Source organism: Polyodon spathula, chromosome 28 (assembly GCF_017654505.1).
Source record: "Polyodon spathula isolate WHYD16114869_AA chromosome 28, ASM1765450v1, whole genome shotgun sequence".
NCBI classification, from domain to species: domain Eukaryota; kingdom Metazoa; phylum Chordata; class Actinopteri; order Acipenseriformes; family Polyodontidae; genus Polyodon; species Polyodon spathula.
Genome location: NC_054561.1, coordinates 486,227 through 510,620, shown reverse-complemented (window position 1 = coordinate 510,620; position 24,394 = coordinate 486,227). Strand labels below are relative to the sequence as shown.

Sequence of the window (24,394 nt, the reverse complement as noted above, 5' to 3'; positions counted from 1 at the left end):
ATGTGACAGTCTAAAAAGTTTGTAGGTGTTTTCTGATCGACGCAGGCTTTTTCAGTCCACAACCTCCAGTTCTGTTAGCGGCATGTGTGATGATAACATAAAACGTCATCCGCTCTCCCCTCTCTCTCCCTCTCCCTCTCTCTGACTGTACTAAGTGCGCTGCGTCTAACTGAGCTGCACAACGCCAATCTCTGCAGCTGTGCATGGAGAGACTTCACATCCGAACATCTTTTAATGTAGAACTACTTCCAGCAGAGAGACATCCGTTTTCTATAGAATACTATTACAGAATTGCATTTGACATCACAAACACACTATTGCCAATACAAAAAAAAAAAAAAAAAAAAACACACACACACACAAAAAAAAAAAAAAAAAAAAAAAAAACAGGTAGGAAACGATTTATCTGCGATTGTGTGATTTGTTTTCGAACTGCGACACTGCCTCAGGACCGGGACCTGCTTGCGGTTTCTATGTAGTTATCTGTCTGTTGAGCGGAATGGGTTATTTAAAATCAATTTGTGTAGGATCAACGTTACTGTGCTCTATTACTTGTAGTAAACGGTGTGGTGTGTGTAGCTCAGAAGTGCATGTGTCCATGCAGCCCTGCTGTAGATGGAATATGTCGTTACATAAACGAAACGCATGTTTGCTCGGATTGTTTTTTTTAAAACGCAAGTGGCTGGTTTCAGTGGCTGGTTTCAGCTGTGTGTGACACAATGCTCTGGATAGCGTGATGCATTTAAAAAAAAAACCAACAAAACAGCGAGAAATGTCTATATAAAGTACGCTACGCACTTTTCTGACTGCGGCGTTTTTCATGTTGCCAGCCTGCCTGACACGCCCACTCAGCCAGCCTTCAGTTCAATGTGTATGCGCAAGGATCGCGTGTTGTTGTCACGTATGCCTTTACTGTGTGTTGCTCGTGTGCGATTTCAGTATTATTGTCGTTAATAAAACGCACCGGCCGTCAGTCAGTCAGATATGAGGATTTGACACGTATTTTGGCACGGTTTCTATAACCAGGATGTAGCGCAAGTGTGTTTAAAGCCCCGTTCTTGTTAACTGCAGGGCAGCATGTGTTATAGCTGTGTTCCGACTGCACGCGGCAGTAGTTCCCCACAGTAACTTGTGAATGGGAGTAGTTGAACTTTTCGCATTACAAGCAGGTAAAAACAAAAGGCAACAAACAAGAAAACAAACAAACAAACTAATGTTATCCAAGCAAAATGGATAATTTACCAGGGGCACAGTGGCGTGGGTTTACTGAATGCTTCTGACGGGTAATGCGCTTATCAGAAGTTTTTAACTCCTCGCGCTTGTTACAAAATGCTTGCAGTTTAAATGCTGCAAAACAGCTTCTGAAATGGAAATAGCTGGTAAGTGCTGCAGGGAAGTATATCAGTGTTGCACAGCAGAGCTTTGCTAATATTTTAACTCTTTATTGCCCTGGGTATGCGCTCTGACCTATTTAATACCGATTTTCCCAATGTCAATTGGATACTGGGCAGCAAAGGGTTAATATTATAAAATGTTTTACTTGTATAAAAGTAGCCACTTCCATATGAGTTGATACGCCACGTATATCTGTATGCATTTACACTTATAATATATTTTGTACTTCCATGTGAATCTATTTGAAACCTTCAGCTTGCTAGTACTAGTGAGTAAACATTAGTAGCAATGCTGTCGAATTAGCATAACCCTTTATTGCATGCTAGAACACACCCAACTATGTGAATTGCAATTGGGATATGATTTCACAGCATAAGAAAGGTATTAGTTGTGTTTGCTGACTTTCTCAGTTTGTGCAATACACAGGGTTAAGCTGCAACTGTTGTTTTCAGTCACTGAAACTATGCCTATGTTTGCCAGTTTAAGGAGCGCTTAGTACAGAGTGTGCAGCCATCACTGTGGTTTGCTAAAGGAAATATGTGGCAGTGTTGTTTTTTTTTTTTTTACGGCAGTCCTAAGTAACGCTTTCACATTTTCCATTCTTGCTATTATTAAACGATTATGCAACAGTAAGCACAGCATAGGCTTCCCTGTATTGGCTCTCAAATGAAAGACTGATTACTGTAACTAATAAGTGTTGTTAACCCTCCTTTCAAGAATGCTGAAAAAAGAGGAATATTCTGCAAGATTAAACGTTTAAGCCCCCCCCCCCCCCCCAAAAAAAAGAAAGAATGTTGCAATGTAATTACAGTACAAGCTTTCCATACAGTTAAAGCCACTGTTTAACAGTCCAGGCTTGTTTCTGTTTGCAGAAATTTAAAGTTGTCTTCCAAAATAAAGGCCACTCTTGTATTCATTTGCAAAAGAATTAAGAACTCAAACTATAGAACAGTTTGCATACATTCTATGTTTTTTAATCTAAAATGTCTAAACCAGTTTCTCAAACTGTTTGTATAGGTGACCCCTTTTACACAGCACGCCTCTGAGCGCGAGGCCCTTATAGTTTAAAAACACATTTTTAATAGTTTAGCGTACGTATCTTAAATGGACATTGTATAACCCTATTTTAGTCTGTATTTTTAAATAAGTGATGCACCTTTTATCACTGCTTTTAGAGTAAGATTAAAAACTGATTTTTATTGAATTTTTGGTAATAGAATTTTTAAAAAGTTACTTTTTTCTGTAAAGTTATTTACATTTAAGTTGTTGTTAAGTAGGATTGTATTTTAATACTTCCCTATAAACAGGAAGGAAATCTGTGGGATTTATGTGAATTTAGCCTTAACATCATCATCGTTGATCAATGAACTGCTCCTGTGTGTGAATATCAACTAGGTATGTCAAGCAGAGAAGACACGTCTTGTCACTGAAGTTTTTGTTCAACTCTTGTTTCCCTCTTTGCAAGAAGAACTCCACCATCTCTTTCCGAAGTATAAAAACTTGCTTTACTACTCATCCACTAGAGAGCCACCGGACTTGAGTTGATGATGCTGGACTCAACCCCCATTTTGAGAACCCCTGGTCTGAACTATAGAAAAAGAGTATTTTGAAATAGTCATAATCCTAATCATATTAATTTGTTACAAGAAATTATGCTTCTTGGGGATTCCGGCAGGAATGTTGCACCGACTCTGGCGCTGCTGTGAGTTAGGGAGGCTACAGTGAACTACGCTGGCCAGTTGCCCAGTGTGCTCAGGCCTGTAGGGCTCGCCTTTGTCCTCCAGAGGTTGGTAGCTCGCTGACATCCATTCTCGAGTTCCTGGGTGCAAAAGAGGAAGCTGGCTTGGTCGTGGGATCGGAGGACAGCCACTAAAAAAAAAAATAACTGGACATTTTATTTTGGGGTAAAATAATTAGGCACTCTAAATAGAAAAAAAAAAAAGAAAAAAGTCTGCTCCTGTTGTAGTGCCAACCCCCCTATTAAGGCCCTGTTTGTTTTTCCCTTGACTGGTCTTCACAGTAAGGTCTCCCTGTAATAGTTTGTCACTAGGATTGCTAATATTGGAAGCGCCCTACATCCAGGCTGAAAACAAGTCTTGGGAATGCCATTGAGAGTTCAGCACTTTACTTTGGCACAGAGTTGTAGCTGGAAGGCAGAAGTTGTTAACACTCATGCATTTGCAATGAGCCCAGCCTCAGAGCTGCTCAACAGTAATCCATGTTGTGCTGGTTGATATTACGACTGCTGTTGGCATTGTGTGTTTCCTTACAGGAGAATGGAGGCCCTGGGTCCCCAGACTAAGAAGGCCCCGAAGAATTTAGTGGAGTGGCGGAAGAGGGTGAAGTCTGAGTACATGCGCCTTCAACAGCTCAAACGCTTCAGGAAAACAGAGAAAATAAAAGTACATCTTGTTGGTCTTTTATAGTGCTTTAAAAAAAAAAAAATAAAAATAAAAATATATATATATATATATATATATATATATATATATATATATATATATAAAATCTGATTTTAGACTAACATAGTAAGGGTAATTCAAAAACATTTTTGAAAAAAGCTGTTTTGTAATTGAAACATTACACTTAGTAATGAAATTTTTGCTTTAACAAACGTAAAGTTTTAGTGAAGTGTATCTTCAATACACTAAAAAAGACAAATTCTGTTTAATAGCCTTTCCTCAAAGGAGGACAATGGCACTTAATGGGTTATTAATATATTCAATAATAATAATAATAATAATAATAATAATAAATTGACAATAGTTTATCAACATAATATTGATAACACAGGATTATAACATTATTACTATTACTGATAATAATAGTAATATTTTAAAGATACATTTACAGGTTTAACTTTTTCTTCTTGCAAGTTGATGAGTTGAAACGGAAGTGTTTCTGTGGAAGGTAGCTTTAAGATGGTTAAATCCAAGGCTTTCTCTACAGTCACAGTTCTTGGCTAATCGCAACCAGATCAAGGAGAAGACAGAGCTGTTGAATGAAGAGTGGAAGAAAATAAGGATTCAGCCCATCCCTGCCACCCCCTCCATAGGCCAGCTCGGTACCAAAAAGGTACTGTAGATAAAAAAAAAAAAATCATCTATCAACTCAATGCAGAGTACAACTGCATGGTTCCTGCAAACCGTCCCTTTTTATTATAATATCAAACTAAGAAACTAAGTCTTAGGCTAATGCCTTCTTCGTGTTTAAATTAAGAACTGTAAGTAGTGTTTTTATATCAGTGAGGGAGGGGCTAGCGCTTCTGTGTGAAAGCAGTGAGTAAACAGCACCCCTGATCCACACTGAGGAACACACCAGCAGAAAAGTTGGTCTTTGTTTTTGCAAAAATGTGTTTGCAACACAGTGCTGACCATGTGTTAACTGTTCCCCAGTGCGTAGTGGAATACGGCTTTCCTGAGTTCAAGAGCCAAAGCATCGTGATGAGGACCTTAAAAACAGTGGCAGGGATCCCTTTTATGCATTCCTGGTCTCCCTTGCAGCAGAACTTCATGGTAGGAAGGAGCTCAGTATAATGCATCGCATGCTCTTTCCTTTTCCACTCTACATTTATTTTTTCTGTGGCTTTTCCAGGTGGAAGACGAAACCTTCCTGCACAATATTCCATACATGGGTGATGAGGTTTTAGAACAAGATGAGGCCTTTCTTGAAGAGCTTATTGATAACTACGATGGCGTGCATGGGGACAGAGGTAATTATTACCCAGCAGGGATCCTAAAAAAAAAAGAAAAATCTGCATTATTCCACAAGTAAAATAAAAGGGCTAATGAGTTTTCCCTGCCACATTATAAAACACAAAAATATTACTACTGGGTAACAGTTAACACAGGAAGTATGTATTGTTGTTCTTGTCACACTTGCTGTGTCTCTATGTTGTATTTTAGTTTCTAACTTTAATTATTGAACTGTAACCTTGTATTACAGTGTAACGTGCGTAAGTTTGGATAAATGCGTCTGCTAAATAAATAAATACAACAAAAACTGGTTACATTTTCAAATTCTAAGCAAGTTACAAGCTTACCAGCGCCATTAATCAATAAAATAAACAAACATACTTTTTTTTTTTTTTTACTTTAAATATTATACATTTTTCCCTGTTATAAAAAAAAACTAATAATGTTCATATTAGTTCAACTCCCAAGTTAGTCCATTGTGCTTGCTGAAAAAATCTCGAACTGCCAGTTTGAACAGAGGAATGTTTGCTTTTACACACGTTTTGACAAAATCTGAAACAACAGTTTCACGTTGTTCTTTGGCAGTTGTAAGACACTGAAATGATCCAAACTCAGTGGTGCGTTTCAAACGTCCTTGACAAACTTGTTGACCCCGGTCTTTAGGGTTGATTTTTGTTTTCGGCATCTTTGAACAGCTCTGAATACTGAAGTAAACGGAACTTGAATGCCGGATCAGTTTTATTAGAGAGGTATGTTTACGTAAAGTTAAAGCAAAGTTGCCTGTGTTCATGTTTTTATATTATACGTGTATTGACAAACAAACAAAAAAAAGCCTTGCATGTTTTTTGACCCGCCCCAACTGTAAAACAAAAGAATTTCCAAAAACATAGAAAATCCCGTAGCAAACTGATTCCTAGGATCCCTGTTACCCAGTCTGATGTAAGTAAAATTAAACAAACTGGTTGGATGTTGAAGAGGCGAACTGGCGACCCCACACCCTGCCCTGCGAACGTTTTAACCGCTGTGCAAAAGATCCGGCCTCAGTTCAATTCCTGATTTTAAAGCTTTTAACCTCATCTCATCTACAACAGAAAAAATAAAATGCAAAATGCAAGCATCATGAAAATAAGGAAGTAAGACCAAAAGTGTAAAAAATGTAACAGAGACGTATTTCTTACACCCACTAGGGGCAGTGTTGGGACTTAATGAGTGGTTGCACTCTGTTGTGCCAATTGTATTAAGAGATAAGCAGGGGTTCATTTGTAAGGAAGCTGGTTAACATTTAAGTTTATAGACCTAATCTACTGACCTTGATTTACAAAAACATCCACTGTAGTTGTTAAGAGCGCTCTTTTTGGGGTGTTTTGCAATTTGGGGTGGAAAAAAAACGAGGTCCTTCCTTACTCATAGACATCATATCCATATACCTGGAGATAAGTCAGGGTTAAGGACTCTGTGGAGACCAAAGAGGTGCTTAAACTTCTCAGTTTAAAAAAAATGTTCACGATGTGAAGACTAAAACAGAAAATGATGTTTAAAATGAAACAGGAAAATATTGTTAAAATGTTTCCAAGCCAGACTTAAAGGATCTGACATGGGGGAGTGGTTGAGATCCTTAGACGTGTCTTCTTGCTTGTAGAGGGCAGGTTCATTAACGATGAGATCTTTGTGGAGCTGGTGGACGCACTCAGCAAGTACGTGGACGAGGAAGGGGAGGAGAAAGAAGACGGAGAAGAGGGGGGTGAAGAGGATGTGGAGGAGGAAGAGGAGGGAGAGACAGAGGCTGTGAAGCAGGAGCCTCAATCTGAGGAGACGTCCGTCACTGGCGGGAAGAGGAAGGCTGTCACAGAGGGTAAGGGGTTCCAGCATTGATGCATACGGTCTGGGTACATAATTACTTTAAGGCTTTATATAATCTGGCCCTAGAATGAAATAGCTCTCCTTTAGTAAGCACTATGGGAATCTAAATGACAGAAGATCTTATTACCACCTGCAGTAACTTAATTTAAAATAGGGCCTTCCCCTGGCATCTTGTGTCGTTTATTGAACAGAAATGCTCAATGAGTAGAGCTCAGGTACTAGCATTGTACTGTATATTATATATCCATATACACACATACACAAACATTTCTAATAGTCATTAGAAGTCAAGTCCTCATTGGAACCCACTAGCAGCAGCTACACTTAGAATACCACTGAGAGCGTGACAAAGAATTCTGATCGTTTAAACCACAACAGATTAGCTACGTTAGTATCAAATTTTCGACTGTTTATTCTTTAAATGAAACAGTGGCTCTTCCAGGGCTGAGCGGCGTGAATAAATATATGGGGTACTGATCTTTTCAACAAATGGACTGGCACAGGCATGAACATTTGTGACATGCTTAAAAAAACAGAAAGAAACCAGCTTGTCAAAAGCTGCCAGTATCAACAGAATCTTTCTAGAACATTAGGCGTGGCTGTTTTTTCTGGCACTAAACATTTGTCTTTCTGTTCCTATCTGTTTCATTGTGTGTGTGTGTTTGTGTGTGTGTGTGTATATATTATTTTTTTGTTTTGTTTTTTCTTTTGCATTTCCAGGAAGTGAACAGCCAACACTCAAGAGAATCCCACATGGCAAGATCTTCAGAGCCATTGCCTCTATGTTTCCAGACAAAGGCACCACTGAAGAGCTAAAGAAAAAGTAAGAAAATAAGAACAAAGAACATGCAAACTCTCTGTCCGGTTCCTAGTTCTCTGGTCCTGCTTTCTGTGCTGCGGTGAAAACTATTGGCTAGGGTTTGCTTTCTTCAATTCCTTGTAGAAGACTTCAATCAAGCCCCCTCCTAATTGTTCTTTTTTCTTCTTTAAATTCTGTCCCCTTGAACATCCAACACAGCTCGTTCCTTTAATCCTTGGAATTAGTCTGTGTGATTTTTGTTGGTCTCCTTCCCAGACCACAGTGTTGTCATGTCGGCACTAGAATTAAACAGTGTTCTAAGTGTGGTTTCTGTTTTGGTGCCTGCAAAAGGTGCTGGGTTGGCAGCACTGGAAACTGGGCAATAATAGCCCTCTCTTGAATAACACAAGCAGGGGAAAGGAACCATGCTTCAAGCCTGCCCAGGATGAGGTGTGGTTTACCCAGCTCCACTTTGATGCAGACAGCGATGGTGTATTCAAGTTGATGATGGATCAAATACTGCAAAGCAGAGAGCACTACATAGGGGGGTATAGACTTGGATGAGTACAGGAATTACTTCAGCACACCATCTCCTCTTTTAATTCCTAGGTACAAGGAGCTGACAGACCCTCCCAGTCCCATCAAGCTGCCGCCCCAGTGCACCCCCAACATGGACGGGCCAGGAGCCGAGTCAGTGCAGAGGGAGCAGTCCCTGCACTCCTTCCACAGCCTCTTCTGCAGACGATGCTTCAAATACGACTGCTTCCTCCACCGTAAGAGCCTGAGCCAGGCCGCTCTTGCAGGAGTGGACTGTGCAGCCCTTTGCTGTGCTTGTTTATAAATACGCTGTATTTTGACAATGGCCATGCGAAGATGCTTTTATATGGATGGATGGGTGGTAATAGCAAAGAACTGCTTTTCTGTTTTGTTTTTGTTTTTTTAGCATTCCATTCCACTCCAAATGTGTACAAAAGGAAAATCAAAGAGATTCGTATTGAGACAGAACCATGTGGGTTGGACTGCTTTATGCTGCTGGTAAGAGGCATTTAAATATACAAACATTACATGCAGTGTGAATAGGGTCTGGTAGGCTGAATTAACACTGATGATAAAAGACTGGCTGCAGATTCATAATGAATTTTGTCTGAATCCCAGAGGAATTACACCTGAATATCTCATGCACTTCCTCTTAGCTCTGAAGCAATTCATTTTGAATTCAGCCCTGTTCGTTCATCATGATCTAAACACATATAGGTTCCTCTTTCCCTTCCATCCGCTCCAAATGAATTCTCTGTTTGTTCTTCATTAATTTATACCCTCTTACTCACCCACCAGGGGATCATGAGAAGTGTTAACTCATGCATGACTGCCTGCCTTATACATGAGATCATTTGTTACAAAGAAACATTGAAAGAATACGGGTAATTAAATCTATGTGAATTATTAACAGGGCTGAATTCAAAATAATTTACTTTGTAACTCAGAGGACGTGCATAAGATATTCAGGTCTTATTCCTGTTGAATTCTGTCTCAATCCTGTAGGAATCTGCGGACATTGCTTTAAATTGTTACCTCGTATATGTTATTTTGAAGAAAGGAGCCAAGGAGTTTGCGGATCAGAACATGGTGAAATCTCAGCGGTCACGCCGGCGACGCAGACGGCACAGGCAGCCCAGCTCCAGCTGTCCTAGCTCGTCCACTTCCATCCCTGGAGATAGCAAAGAAGGAGACAGCGACCGTGAAACCACCAGCTCCTCGGGTAAGAGGAGCCCAGGCGCTCCCCAAAAACACACACAACGTGACAGGGGTCCTGAAATGTAAAACTTTCTGGGCCAGATTCTCAGAACCATTTTCTCCAAATTGTCATTAGCATGACCTTTTCTTTCAGCCTCTGCAAGACATTGAATAATTAATTGGCCCACCAATCAAGGGCCACATTTTACTCCATTCCGTCCACATTCTCACATGGAAACGCAAGTATTTTAAATCAAAGCCAAAACTTAACCCTTAATACATATTTAATAACTACCACTAATGAATATTTATTTAAAAAAAAAAAAAAAAACTGTTGTTGAAATTATACACATGTATACTGCAGAATATGGGAATAAAAATAAGTACCAGCTCAAAATAGGTGAACACAAAATAAACTAAAAAAATAAACACACCCTGTTTAGAGGTACCCATAAACAGCATTCCTATGTGCACAGGTTTAGTTGTCTGGGTTTTATTAATGTTATTTATCGTCTTGTGTTTAGGTACGCTTGTTCAGATTCATAATGTCTCTTTTTTGCAAAGACTAACTGGTGGATTTCAGTTGTCAACAAAAGCTCATTCGTGATAAAAAACAGACCAAAACCACAGAAGTGATGTAATAATAATTAATAGCAGGCTGTTTGCATACTGCAGTGCGTGACAGCTGCCTCCATCTTGAGTTCGCGGAAGGCAGGAATTAGACATTTGTTCCTGGCAGGGGTGGCAAATAAAAATAAAACCACAGCGCACTGCATACTTACCAGGCTGTGCAAAGAGGCCGAACTTTGCTGGGCACCCCAAGGGGGTGCGTCACTTTGGCTCTGCCGCTCGTAGGGGATTGGACACCAGCAAGGGCTCTTTCTCCTAATCGCGCAACAGCGAACCCTACTGGCCAGAGTCAGTGGATAGTGGATAAAAAGGCTGTTTTCCGGGATCAGTAGCCCCGCCCACCTCTGCTCTGGATTGCTCGTGTAAAAATGATTCTGGCTTCAGGCTTGTGAGATTGGAGGACACTCACACGCCCTCAGAGCTGTGTGGGGACTCGCTGCGGTGAGGAGAAAAAAGTATTTAGTAAAAATTGGTGTATAATGAGTATAATTAAGGAAAAGCATAGTAAAACAATTGTGGACATTTATCATGGTAAACTTCAACAGGGATATAGCAAGCATAATAATAATAATAATAATAATAATAATAATAATAATAATAATAATAATAATAATAATCAGTGTAACTATTAAAAATATAAATAGGCAGCATACAGTTTGCTTGAAGTCATAACACTTTTTTTTAAACCAGATTTGTTTCTGTTCTAGAGGGGAACTCTCGCTGCCAGACTCCGATCAAGCTGAAACAGAGTTCTGAGCAGCCGGTCAGCGTTGAGGCAGTCCAGTGGAACGGAGCTGAGGAGTCCCTCTTCAGGGTGCTGCACGGCACTTACTACAACAACTTCTGCTCCATAGCCAGACTCATCAGCACCAAAACCTGCAGACAGGTGCGGCAGCGCCCCGCAACCGCTGTTATAATGTTCGGCATATGAATAATACCTGGGATTAGAATAATATGAAATCAGTCACAAACTCACATTTGTAAATATGCCCATAGTGTGACATCCACAAAATTAGGTTGCCGCAGATATTTTATATTTTACAGTATTTTCAAACTGAGAAAGGATTAGACAAGATTTAACACTACTGAGCGAATCTGAAGAGAAGCGAGAATATTTTTAACAGAATTAAAGATTGGAAGAAGTGTAGATTAACGATGGGCTTGTGCATCGTGCCCAGTGTTATTCAACACTCAGCATCTGGTATCTGGTGTCTGAGAAGCTTTTATTTAACTGGAAAGGCTGCCACAAGTTTAGTTTCTACAAACAAATGTTTTTAATGAAAGCAAGCCTGCCAAATTAATTTTTGGCAGGCTAAGGGTTGCGAGGGGGAGTTTGCAGACAAGCAATTGCTTACTGTAATCTGATCTTCAACTGGGTGTGGCTTGCTGTATCATTCAGTGGTACATTTTGAAATGTGTTCCTAACTTTTTAGAAGATACTGCTGCGCATATCAAGCTGCGCATATCAAGAATGTGCATATCAAGCTGGCCCTGGCCAAGAAAAACACCTTTTTCCAGACATGTCAAACCTCTGAAGTTCTTCTCCTGCATCAGAAAAGTCACTGGGGATTGTGGGATAGCATTGTTCTGTGTTTCAAAGAAACCCATAGAAGTACTATGTTCAGAACAAAATTACTGCCTGAGCAAAAGAACATGTATAATCCGCACAGCGCCAATAAACTGTGTTTAGATTTCAGAGTCAGCCCAGGTTGTTAAGATCATTTCCGTTTCTTCGTTCTCCCCCATGCCCGCCACAGTGGTTATTTTTTGGCCAAACTCTTCCCAACGGTAATGAAAAAAAAAAAAAAAAACTGACATTTGTAGCTCTGTTCTGCCGTCGGCTTCTTATCCAGCACACGACTCCCTTCTACATGGTGACGCAGTTACTTTGCGACCAGGTCTGCGGTTACGATATAGCAAACCAGCCCAGAAAATAGCAGCCAGGGCCGAAGTGGCCAGCTGCTAATAGCATTTTTTTAGGCAGTGGAAACAGGGTACTAGACACCAGTGAAAATAGCAGCCCAGAGTGTGATCGCCAGGGTTACATGGTTGGAGAGGTTCTGATAGATAGTTAGCTTCAATACCCTGAGGTGCTATGTGAATGAAGAGGCCCTGTGTTTTTTTCTGCAGGTGTATGAGTTTGCTGTGAAAGAGGCGCTTATACTTCGAGTGCCTGTGGAAGACAGAGGGATTATATCGCCACAGAAGAAGAAAAGAAAACACAGGTACACATTTCAAACAAGTTTTTATATATTTCTATGCTGTTGCACGCTGGGAACCTCACGTTCCACATTGTTTATGTAGGTCACCGTTTGATTTCTACCATAACGTTTGCTTAATATCTGTGGTAATAAATCCTTCAAACACAAAGGAACCATTAGTCGTTGATACAGAGGCTAGTGTAAAATCTTGTGAGCCTTGGCTATTATTGCACTTTGAGAGCCACGCAGTGAGTCATGAGTGGGGTGTACCTTTCCATCTGTCATACACTGTTAATCTCAGGCTGTCTGTCCTGGTTTGCCTGCATGATAGTCTGATGTGTTTATATGTGTGTCTCTACAACATACTGGGGTGCATTTAAACACAGCCACTGAGAATTAAAATGTGCGTTCCAATTTGATAGCAGTGCATGTGAGTTGTACCAGTCCTATCAATTAGTTTTTCCACTTTCTATGAATGTCATTTCTACTCTGAAGGTTCAACACTATAAAAAAAAAAAATAATAATAAAAAAAAAAACACAGTATCTTTGCAGTTTTTACTATAACTATGCTTTCCCGCCCTTTCATGTTTCATTTTATTACAGTCTATTATGCTTTAACTATGGTAAACTTTGATAGGGGGAAAGCCCTCACCCCTCAGTGTTGGTTGCGGGGTATGAAGGGTCCCCCATTGCTCTTGGAACAAAATACTGGAGTCTGTGTCATTCCCCTGTCCCACAGTTTCAGTAAATCGCAGTGTTGATTTGAGTTCTCAGGGTTGCAAAGCATGTGTTGAGCTCTGTGAATCGATATAGAAGCTTGATAAGAGCGTTGTATTGTTGAAGAGAATGGCAATGATATAGCCAGGAGATTGATTGTAGGACATTGGGGATGACTGCATTAGAGATGTGTTTTTAACAGGGCTGTTGTAATTGCAGATTGTGGGCGGCACACTGCAGAAAGATTCAGCTCAAGAAAGGTAAGTGGCCATTTATACATAGCTATCACACCAGTGGAAATGGAGGATTGGAAGTTTTTCACTAGCCACATGCTTTCTCTTTTACTTGTGCATGGTGCTGTTGATTTTAGCTATCAGAACAACTCTTCAGTGCTCATTTCTGTCATAGTTTTTTTATGCTCAGGTCAAAGCTTCAGAAGACAGTTCTGATTAAGAGAAATAAACATATATATACATTTTGAGTACCATTAATTCAGGGGCTGGAACATAGTTTCTGTAACATATGTTCTAAAAAGTGGAGAATTCTCCGCAACTGTTTCTTACATTCATAAAGTTGTATTGTATCTGACTTGTTGTTTTCTAGATAATTCTTCCAATCAGGTGTACAACTACCAACCATGTGACCACCCGGATCACCCATGTGACAGCTCCTGTCCCTGTGTGATGACGCAAAACTTCTGTGAAAAGTTTTGCCAGTGTAACCCTGAATGTAAGGAAACTAGGAATTAGTCAACCAATGTTAAATGTTCATGGAGTGCTGTGGTTATTTCACGTGTGAGTGAGGAGGATAACCCATTGCACCTTCATAATAACTGCTTTATTATTATTATTATATTATTATTATTTTTTTTTTTTTTTTTTTTTTTTTTTTTTTTTTTTATTAGGCAGACGCCTTTATCCTAGGTGACTTCCAGGTGCTACAGGGCAGTACACGATTACAATGCAAGCTTAATATATAATACAGTATAGTTTACAGTAAATGCAAACAATACTACTAAAATACAATGTGAACTAGGGTGCCATAAGTTAGGATTACAAGAAGTTATAAAGTTATATAGACATAATAGTAGTTCCATAGTGCAAGAATTGTACATTAGCTGAAGATCCAGTAATGTGGTGTGTAGATCAGGGACATCCAGTGCAGAGTAGGAGGGGCAGATCAAGAGATCTCAAAATGCACTCTGAGCAGGGGGGTGTCGAGGATGCAGAGGAATACTCCATGAATGATTGTGGTGCATCCTCGACATATTGCAATTAGGAAGGCAAAGAGAACCAAGAACCAATTCTGTAGGGTGGAAGGCAAGGATATCTCTGATAGCCCTACGGATTTGAGTTCTCAGATGATGGAGCACTGTCACATTGCTGCAATACTTCCCTGTTCAATGAGATAGCGAGACATTTTTAAAGCATTCATTAATAAACACCCACGAGTTTGATGCTGTTCAGGCTCGCCTGCCCCCCACCCCCCCCTTTTTGTAACGCCTCTGTGTAGTAATTTCCATGGCTCCTGCAAGCTGTTTTGTAGATAGAAGGTTCTTTGTAATTTGAAGCGTCTGGAGGCTTGTTATTAATAAGATTGCCTTTGTTGTGCATGTGGGAGTATTGCCAAACATTTTTCCCCCGAAAAGCTTTCTAGCAGGATTTTTTCAGAGCAAAACATAAAATTCTTTCACAAAAAGGTTAGGAAGATTTGAAGGGGTGAACCATGTGTTAATGATTCTCTTTATCTCAAAATGAATAGCGCGGTCATGTTTGAACGTGCCCTTTGTAAAGGCTAATATCTGTTATCTCCCTCTTTTTTTTTTTTTTTAAACACACTGTTAAGCCAAAATATGATCTCTAATCAGCCCATGCAGATCATTTGGCAGGTCATTGGTAGGACTTATTTTGTCACAGTCGCCTGACCATTTCTTTATCTAAAAGTGGTACATAGCTCAAATGTGCAGTTTTGTTCAAATGTAATTTTAAAATCTGATAACTGCCCTAGATTTAAAGAAAGCTTGCTTGTCTAAATTATAGAGGCCCCTTGAATAAGCATTTTTCCTGAAGGAAACCAAATTATGTAGGTGTTTGTGTGCGAAGGAACTTGTTAAATTAAGCAGAATTGGTTCCAATTACCAAAAGTTACACACATTTTGACACAATGATGTAGCAACTAATTATAAACAGAAATTAAGCAATGATGGATGACAAGATAGCCAGCCGTCCAGAGAGGACTCAGGTTCTTCAATGCACCTCCAAGTGTCTGCTGTTTATACAGTCTGTACATCCCTTTGCCTGCAAAGCTTAGTTGCTGGCTTATCGCTTGTGTGTCACCAGCATTTTATCCAGACAACTTGCACCAGGTCAGGTTGAGGTCAGTTCATTTTATAGCCCCTTTCCCAGGTGATAAGACATTGTTTCCCTGACAGCAGCATACAGCTATGGCCAAAAGTTTTGCATCACCTGGAATTTTAAGATTGAGATGTCATCAAAAAGGAGAAACTATATTAACATAATTTAGATCTTTTATTTAACATCATGTAGTCAAAAAAAAAAGAACTACAAAATGATATCGCAAAAGTCGACCTGAAGCTGTAATAGCAGTACAGTATTTCTTGTTAGATTTTGAAATGCCACAGTTTTTCGTGAAGTATATGGAAAACTACAAAGCATTATTCAGTGTGTTAACATTATTCAACAGGTTTCATTCGACTAACAAAATGAGTTAGTTGTATAGGGTGAAGCCGTAGCTTCACACAGCTGCATCTTAGTCATAGTTTTGTACTTATAATCTTTTCAGTAGTTCTTTCCTTACAGACCTAATGCAGGCTCATGTTGCAATAAGCAGCCTCACAGCCTCTCTGTCTGTGTCTCTGATCCAGGTCAGAACCGCTTCCCTGGCTGTCGCTGTAAGACCCAATGCAACACCAAGCAGTGCCCGTGCTACCTGGCAGTACGAGAGTGCGACCCTGACCTCTGCCAGACCTGTGGGGCAGCCGACCACTGGGATAGCAAGAACGTGTCCTGCAAGAACTGCAGCATCCAGCGCGGCCTCAAGAAGGTGCAGTAGGGTCTTTAGAAAAAGCTTGAGCCATTGTTAAATTCCTTTCCTCATCTCCAACGAGCTCTGGCTTCCGCTGGCCCTTTGCTTGTAATTTTTACTCCGATTTGAAATATGCAGATGTAACAGGCGGTGTTATGTGATACGCTGCCGCTGGCGAGATGAGGATAAAAGCCCTAAAACCGTGAATGCAGATGAGCCCGGATCTTGTGGTTAAGACACTCGCTTGCGGTGCACATGGTCACCGGTTTGCTCCCAGTTGTTGCTGCTTCCCAGTACCTAATAAATTCCTGAGGTTGTAGTTCAAACTCATCTTCTACGAATAACCACTCGGTACTGCTGAATTTAGAAATGTGAAAAAAACGTATTAAATTCAACATCAATTAAACTGAAGACACCAAAAAAAAAGAGTTCTCATCGATGTGTAATTCAAACTCAGCTGCACCAGGTAGCAGGATGCAGCAGTTAATATAGAACAGGGGTGTCTAAAAGGTGCTCCTTCCGCTCCTGGTCTTTGTTCCAACCCACTTCTAAATTGTTTCATTGAAATTGAAACTTCCACCCAGACCCTGAAGTAGTTCATTAAAACTGTTAAACCTGGAGTGGAATGGGCTTCCAGGACGTGGATTGGACACTCCTGATCCATATAATAAGACTATTGAAAGCATTGTTAGCCTTCCTTTAAAGGTGTAGCCTAACTTTTAAAGTTTGCCTTTCAGCACCTGTTGCTAGCGCCTTCCGATGTTGCGGGATGGGGCACCTTCATCAAAGACCCGGTCCAAAAGAACGAGTTCATCTCAGAGTACTGCGGAGAGGCAAGTCTGCACAGCTGGGGACAAAAGCTAGAGTTTTAGGATTGAGACATAAATAAAAAAATATAATACATGACCATAATTTAGATCTTTTATTTAACCTCATGTAATCAAAGAAACTACAGCATTGTATCGCAGAAGCCTAACGACCATAATACTAGTACAGTGTGTCATGATAGGTTTCGAAATGTCACATTTTCCCACTTTTGTCAGTTGTTCGTTAAGTATATGGAAAACTACAAAACAGTATGTAATTCAGTATGTTAACGTAACACTATTCATCAGGTTTAATTCGACTTTGTGAAGCAAAATTAGTTGATTCTATAGGGTGATGCAAAATTTTTGGCCATAGCTGTAAAGTTACTTTGTCGTTGCCCTGTGTTTACTCCATAAGCCACTCAGACTCATGGTTTACACACAGATTATGTGACGGGTGCTCTCCCGTTGAGATTCTGTTTCGTCCCTCAGTCGCACTCACCGACCCGTCTGCGTTACTCTTTCTAGCTGATCTCCCAGGATGAGGCTGATCGGCGCGGGAGGATCTACGACAAATACCTGTCCAGCTTCCTGTTCAATCTCAATAACGGTACTGGTCAAGGCCATGCATGCATTGTACAAAAGAAACACAGAATAGGTTACATACAGTTTAGTACAGTAAATTAAAAGCAGTATTTTAATACACTAGGAAAGTTAATGCGTCATGTGCTTGCCAACAGGCTAAAGGTGAACTGAAAAAGATATTGTAAACGTAAAACTGCTGTACAGTTATGGTTCTACTAATGCATGTTAAAGTTTTTAATTTCTACAATGATGGCCTAATTATTATTATTATTATTATTATTATTATTATTATTATGGCTACATAAATATAAAACCTTAACCAGAGTACCATGACGAATGTTTAATCTTAGGAAAAAATGTAAATAACTTCTGTATGCTGAGATGAATTGCTACAGTACGCTATAGTCATATGCCTGTGAAAAGAGGAGGTTTGGGTAGAAGCACAGCAAAGGTAATGTCACATTTTCCTAGCACCTTATCTTACCAGCATATCATTTAAAAAAAACTTTCAGATCGTCAGTTGAAGTCGGGCATTGTTATCAGTCTTAGGGTTTGAGTGTGGGCATTTGAAAACTTTATAATCAGTTTAGAACCGGTAGTTGTGCTGCAAAGTGGATTAAACCACATATAAACTTGTAGGGGTGTCTCTAATAGTTTTGGTCGAGTTCAGCTTGCACATTAATATTTTTTTTCTTTCTCTTAGACTTCGTTGTTGACGCAACTCGCAAAGGAAACAAAATCCGTTTCGCGAATCACTCCGTCAACCCGAACTGCTATGCTAAAGGTAAGAATGTTCTGAAAGAGTTCAGTGAAAGTGTCGTTACAAAGTGCCTGAACAATAATACCGTATCTGGCTGCTGTCTTCTTTTGGCCTTCCAGTTGTGATGGTGAATGGAGACCATCGGATAGGGATATTTGCCAAAAGAGCCATACAGAAGGGTGAAGAGCTGTTCTTTGACTACAGGTAAAGTGTCCGAGACCTCTCACACAAATTCTGAGAGTTTTCAATTAGCTTTGATAACGTTCGTGTATATTTGCAGCAGTCCTGTCCTCCATTTAAATCCATTTTTAAATGCCATTGGCAAAATACAATATCTGAATAGCATGCAGTGTTTTTCACAGGACAGTAGCTCCTGTGACTTTGCATTGGCAATAGACCGCTTTGATCGTATTAGGGTTGCACGCATTTATTACCCCCAGTGGAGATTCCAGTATGCACCTGCTAGCACTTTTAGCAACTGAGCCACTTTTCCAATTGTCCAAACTTAGGCATGGAAATTGATTAGCACACTGGCATTGGGAATTATGTTAATGTGATCTACTACAGTCCAAGGCTATGATCCACTGGATTCAATGCAACTGTACAAGGGCTTACCAGTACATGTGTATGCAGGTCACAGTGACCTATCTTATCAGATGCTTAGATCTGATTGGTTGAGCTCTCGAAGAGAGAAAGCCCTTGTCCTGATGCAGTTGGTTATATTATTATTATTATTATAATAGGTGTATTTGGCAGACACCTTTATCCAAGGTGATTTACAGGTGTTACAGAGCAGTAAAGGGTTACAAGAAAGCTTAATATTAAATACAGTGTAGTTTGCAGTAAGTATAAATAATACTACAGAAATACAATGTGAAGTAGGATGCAACAAGTCATGTCTACAGTGGCATAGTAGTGCAGCAGTGCAGGGATAGTGCATCAGCTGAGGATCCAGTAACGTGGTGCATAGGCTATGGTCATCTGAAATGTGCTGTTTCATTGTAAACAACACATCTTTCTTTAATATTCAAGTGTATTTTCTACATGGGTATTCTGATGTGTTCTACTGCTTCTAACATGTATCCTACACATATCCATTGACAGGAGAAAACTGGATTGAGTGACAACAGCCCTCATGCCTGAATTAATAGAATAAAAACATAATTCATTGAATTGTATGCCAAGAATCAGCCCTGTAGGAACCACTGAGTTACCAGCAGGGGGTGCCCTTGTGCAATTCCCAAGCAGAAATAGAGTATAATTTACATGTTTAGATAATTGCATAATTAAAAATGGTAATCACCGTAAGCCTTATTAGTATGCGTGTTTATGGAAATTGAATCCTACGTTAATTCAATCATGCTTTAAGGTTGCAAAAAAGAGTATTATTTCTCTTGTCGTTAATGACTGGTATGGTTATGGTAATAAACACAGTTCAGACTGCTGGAAAGGAGGCTGTGTCTTCTAGTGGTTAAAGAAACAGGCTTATAACTAGGGGGTCCCCGGTTCAAATCCCACCTCAGCCACTGACTCACTGTGTGACCCTGAGCAAGTCGCTTAACCTCCTTGTGCTCCGTCTTTTGGGTGAGACGTTGTTGTAAGTGACTCTGCAGCTGATGCATAATTCACACACCCTAGTCTCATAGCTTGTAAATCGCTTTCTGATAGTGGTCCACTATGAAAGGTGCTAAATAAAAAAAATATATATTATTATTAATAATAATTATTACATCAACAGCACACCTGAGTGGCAGGTGATTTATTGTGCTCTTCTTAACCTTTACAAAGTTTCAAAGTTATTGTGTTTGAATAAAATATTCATACCGATCACAAGCTCTTTATATTAGTTAAATAAACGGATAATCTCAGACACTCAAGTAATGCGCTAATGCTTCGTTAAGCTAAACTGTTTCTATTTGAATAAACCTTTATCATCACAAGTAGCGCCTGCTAAGCCACCAGTACCTGTTCATTTTTTGTTATTGAAACCACACCTGTAGACATCGAGAGACTTCTAGGCGAAACGTTTAGTCAGAAAATTCTTTTGTTTCTTTTTGTGTTACAGGGTTTAATATGTAGGGATGTTCTACAGCACTAAAATATGAAATGAGTCAGCCCTTCCTGTTTTTACATAACTTATAACTGCATATTTTATGATCATACCTTTTGTTTTAATCAGTTTCTAATATGCAGCTTTTTTTTTTTTTTAATATGAAATGCAATATTTTTATATTAATTGTTTTTATTTAAAAAAATAATAATAAAAAAAAAAACACCAAAGGACTCACTTGGAAAAGTTTCCCCTGCTAAATGCATAATGTGTCTTGCTGTGAGTTTTTGCCATTTAATGCCATACAGTGCATCTCTGTGCTTCACTGTTGTTTACCTATATGCTTTTCCTGTGCTTACCCTTTACTTTATTTGTGTTGTGGAATAACTCAGGCTTCAGTGGACAAGCTGATAACCTTACCTCCTATTAGCCTTAATGCCCTTAACTGTGCATTCATGTCCTCCTCGGTCAGTCACTGCTTGACCTGCCTTTGTGACCCAAATCTAGCCAGGGGACTTATGCGTTAAATTCACTGAAATACAAACTAGCGCAAAATACACTGAAATGCAAACCAGCGCAAAGCAATGCACAACTGTATATTTAATTCCGAGTACTTCTCAAGAGCATGTTTTCTAAAAGGCTAAAAATGTTTTAAGATAGGGTTCAGTTAAGTCTTTTTTGTTTTTCATTCAAAAGAGTTAAAAAGAAAATATAACCTTTTACAGGCGGAAAAGTGGAGGTATCTCAAACTCAGGCTTTGTTTAAAAGAAGTACTGGGGAAAGAAATGCACCCGCCTGGCAGACTCTCTCTGTAAGTGTTGAGAATATGTCTAATTTTCATCACAGTGTTTTTTATTACATGACTGTAATTGAAATAATCGTGATGGATTTCAGTGCTGTAGTCCACGGTCCACAGGGCATGCCACGAGAGTGGTACCTTCCCATTCACGCTGCCCTACCTGTGCACTGCTATTGCATCTTGCCTTGATTCTTTTGACACAGAAAAGACCAGTGTCTTAACCCACTGTGCCTGTTTTCCTTAATAAAAACTAATAAGGTGTAAAACCATGTTTGGTTTCCTGTGGACACACAAATTATGCAATTACTGCTTGCAAAGGTTAGTATTATATATATATATATATATATATATATATATATATATATTAATGTACATGTTGATGTTAAAAACCGTTTGTAATTTTATTTTGAATTTCCTTAACAGGGGAAGTTCGAGCTCTCGAGGAAGGAAGTTTAAAGCTGCAGTGTCCCAGAATTGTTTCAATTTTATTTAAAAAAAGACTATTTTTACGTTCCAGTTTGTCTATGTTGTCCTGTGAAACTGCTTATTAACTGCAAGGTCACTCGATTCTTCCTATCTTGAAACCTGCTTGCCTGTGTCACTGTAAAAGGCAAACAAGTACATGCTTGCTACAGCTATAGCAGTTGAATTCTTTACTTGGGAGTAAACATGTAAAATGAAAAGGGGGGCCCTCTGTTCTCTACATTACATTTTTGCTATAATATGTATTGTAATGTAGCGCCTTTTTGTAGCAGTTGTAGTGTGGGTGTGTCAGAGTTTCTTTAATGCCAAATGTCAGACCATCTGTCCCTTTAGGAAACAAAAAGAAATGAATAAACTCACTAAACTAAACTTATCGTAACACAAACTCGATTTCCCCAGCTTACTACAGGGCAGCTACTGTAGCTGTTTCCCTGCAAAACACACATTCACACAAGCAAACTTAGTTTTCCCCACTTCTTGTATTACATGTTCACTAACAGGCATGCAGCTAATCCCCAGGTAAAAAAAAACAAACAAAAAAAACTTGAGTTTTAATTTAAATTTGAAGTATCTCTGCTATCAGGCTAGCCTTTCTTTCCTCCTTTAGGCTCTCATAATTAAATTAAGAACCCAAAACACATGTTTGCTGGGGAACCTAAAACTCTGCAGAGCAGTGCCACCTAGTGGCCAATCTGCTGGTACTGCATACCAAAACCCTCAATTCTGTCGTGAGCTATCTGAGGGAAACTGTCCCTCAGTCACCCTGTCACAGTATGTGCGGTGCCTGCATCTTTAACATGTAACTGGATCCTTGAGCTGCTGTGTGTTGAAGGGACATTGTTGTGAAGCTGTGCTGTGGTTTTCATTACGACTTTATTGTGTCTTTCAGGTACAGTCAGGCAGATGCCCTTAAATACGTTGGGATTGAGCGGGAGATTGATAACATGTAATCAGTTGTGTAATGCTTTCTGTGCACTTAGCTCTTGAACTTTGTAAATGATGCTGTGTCCGGCAGTAATAGGTGAGGTTGCTCAAGTTGGGTTCAACCAGAGTGACGGAAGTAGATGAGAATTTTTGAGGGGTTTTTTTTTTGGAACAGGGAGGCAGTCTGTAATTTCCAATTTCATATTGCCCACTTTACCAGGTCAGGTGTCTAGCAGTTTACACACGCTGCTTAAATAATGTTAAGAACCAAATGGCATTTTTTGATGGATCAAGACACAAAATACAATTTTATGGTTTACGAAATATCTAACTGTTAGATACTGGACATCCCTTTTGGCTTACAATACGTTTACTGACTCATTTGAGTTTCTTAAATGTAATGTGTGGCTGATTCCTAATTCCTGTTAAAGGCCAAGGGTATCGTCCTTAAGGTTTGCTTGTAATTCACAAGCTTATGAAGCAAACTGCCATAAAACAAAGAAGAGTTTATTAAACAGTCTTTCTGCCTGGACCCAGCTATTCTAACCTATAGCTGTACCCCCTAACTGACGAGCACTTACCTTCATACTGCCAAAGGTTTGTGTACATTTCTTTCATGTGTGTCAGCTCACATTGGGGTTGATGTAGGACAGGAACCTCGGCAGTTCAGTTCGGACTGCTGTGTTTTTTCATGGGGATAAACTGTGTTACATTGTCACTGCTTATCTCAGTAGCAATGCTATTCGTGTTACACAGTAGAGCTTTTAACGGTACAAAAGTTACCCGTTTTCATCTAGAGTGTGTTTGTGAAACTGCAATAGATTTCCTACAAGGAAGAGCAACCGTATTTGAAAACCGACAAAATGAATGTGTGCTTTCTTTAAAGACTTGCGTAGGTGCAAGGAGGGCTGACAAGTGCAGCAATAAGAGCGCTTTATCAACGCATAGTGCCATAGCAAACTGTATATTACAAGCTGTCTAGTTCTGTTGGTCACATTAAGGGATGATCGCTGAAGCTCCATTTAGCCACTAATCAGGTATTGACATTTGCCAACTAAATATACGCTCAAGCTGTAGAAGCAAGTTCGTAGTTGGGGTTGCAGCCATGTCACAAATCAGATTCCATGGTCTTAGCCTTCAGTAGGCAGTAGTCTCAAGATCACTGTAGGCAGTCTCACAAAGAAAGGCGTGGATAATGCCTGGCTTCCTCTGCCCACAATAGGGTGGTCCTTCCAGTCCAGTGGTGCTCCACTCCGGCCTTCGAGACCTATACCAGTCCTGGTCTTTATTCCAACCAGGTCTTATATTTGTGAACTAACTACATTAGAACCTGCTTGGAGTAAAAACCTGGACTGGATTAGATCTCGAGGGCCAGAGCAGAGTACCACTCTTCCATTCCATAGCAGGCTTAAAGCGATTGTAGCAAACAAAATAATTCCCTAACTCAGTTGTGCGCCTCCATTCAGAATATAGGTTTGTGCAGTTTATAAGAACACAGTATTATAGTAAACGTGTATTTTTATTTTAATCTTTCTGTGCATGATGATCTCACCTGAGGATGGACACAAAAAACTATTTTTTTGTCTTTATGTGGAAATGCAGATGCATGATAACCGCATATGAGACTGCCTTTTACTCCCTCATATAAAGTAATGGAAAGAATAGACCCCACCCCTTCAAGGGCTTCATCCCTGTCGTTAGCCAACCACCTGCTTTCCCTATTGACTGACATGCTTTCCGCCAATAACATTATTTTGTAAGCTACAATCATTTCCAAGGCATGTGGAGTTTATTTTGCTCATGCCTGTGCTTCCTTTGCTTTATGGATAAATAGAGAGGATTTTAGGCTCCAGTACTGCCAGCCCTGAACCCTTCATGATTAAGAGAACTGTACTTAATGTGCTTTAAAT

General features: G+C 39.7%; 2 protein-coding genes across 4 annotated transcripts in view; both read left to right on the top strand.

Moving 5' to 3' along the window:
• Nucleotides 1-3,274: 3,274 nt before the first annotated feature.
• Nucleotides 3,275-24,148, top strand: ezh1 (enhancer of zeste 1 polycomb repressive complex 2 subunit). Of its 3 annotated transcripts, XM_041231575.1 has the most exons (20): nucleotides 3,275-3,797; nucleotides 4,345-4,470; nucleotides 4,791-4,910; nucleotides 4,990-5,107; nucleotides 6,730-6,942; nucleotides 7,671-7,773; nucleotides 8,359-8,522; nucleotides 8,693-8,784; nucleotides 9,292-9,508; nucleotides 10,821-10,999; nucleotides 12,244-12,338; nucleotides 13,252-13,292; nucleotides 13,636-13,761; nucleotides 15,917-16,095; nucleotides 16,815-16,910; nucleotides 17,412-17,493; nucleotides 18,172-18,252; nucleotides 18,348-18,432; nucleotides 21,004-21,089; nucleotides 22,450-24,148. In XM_041231575.1, the coding sequence occupies exons 1-19, from the start codon at nucleotides 3,672-3,674 to the stop codon at nucleotides 21,041-21,043; spliced, it is 2,283 nt and encodes a 760-aa protein (XP_041087509.1). In that variant the 5' UTR covers nucleotides 3,275-3,671; the 3' UTR covers nucleotides 21,044-21,089; nucleotides 22,450-24,148. The 3 variants fall into 3 exon arrangements, with proteins under 3 accessions (XP_041087509.1, XP_041087510.1, XP_041087508.1); XM_041231576.1 differs by lacking the exon at nucleotides 21,004-21,089 and having other exon boundaries at nucleotides 9,343-9,508; XM_041231574.1 differs by lacking the exon at nucleotides 21,004-21,089.
• LOC121301744 (reticulophagy regulator 3-like) overlaps nucleotides 22,557-24,394 on the top strand; it is a 6,487-nt gene continuing 4,649 nt past the window's right edge. The window contains exon 1 of the mRNA XM_041231340.1: nucleotides 22,557-22,581. Within this exon, the coding sequence (XP_041087274.1) occupies nucleotides 22,557-22,581 (25 nt within the window). The remainder of the gene's footprint in view (nucleotides 22,582-24,394) is intronic.

Excerpts from the sequence above, each read along its gene's own strand:
- ezh1 (XM_041231574.1), top strand. The coding sequence starts at position 3,672 with ATGGAGGCCCTGGGTCCCCAGACTAAGAAGGCCCCGAAGAATTTAGTG. Across the intron at positions 16,911-17,411 it reads TCTCAGAGTACTGCGGAGAG|CTGATCTCCCAGGATGAGGC; the intron begins GCAAGTCTGCAC and ends TACTCTTTCTAG. Across the intron at positions 18,253-18,347 it reads CCCGAACTGCTATGCTAAAG|TTGTGATGGTGAATGGAGAC; the intron begins GTAAGAATGTTC and ends TTGGCCTTCCAG.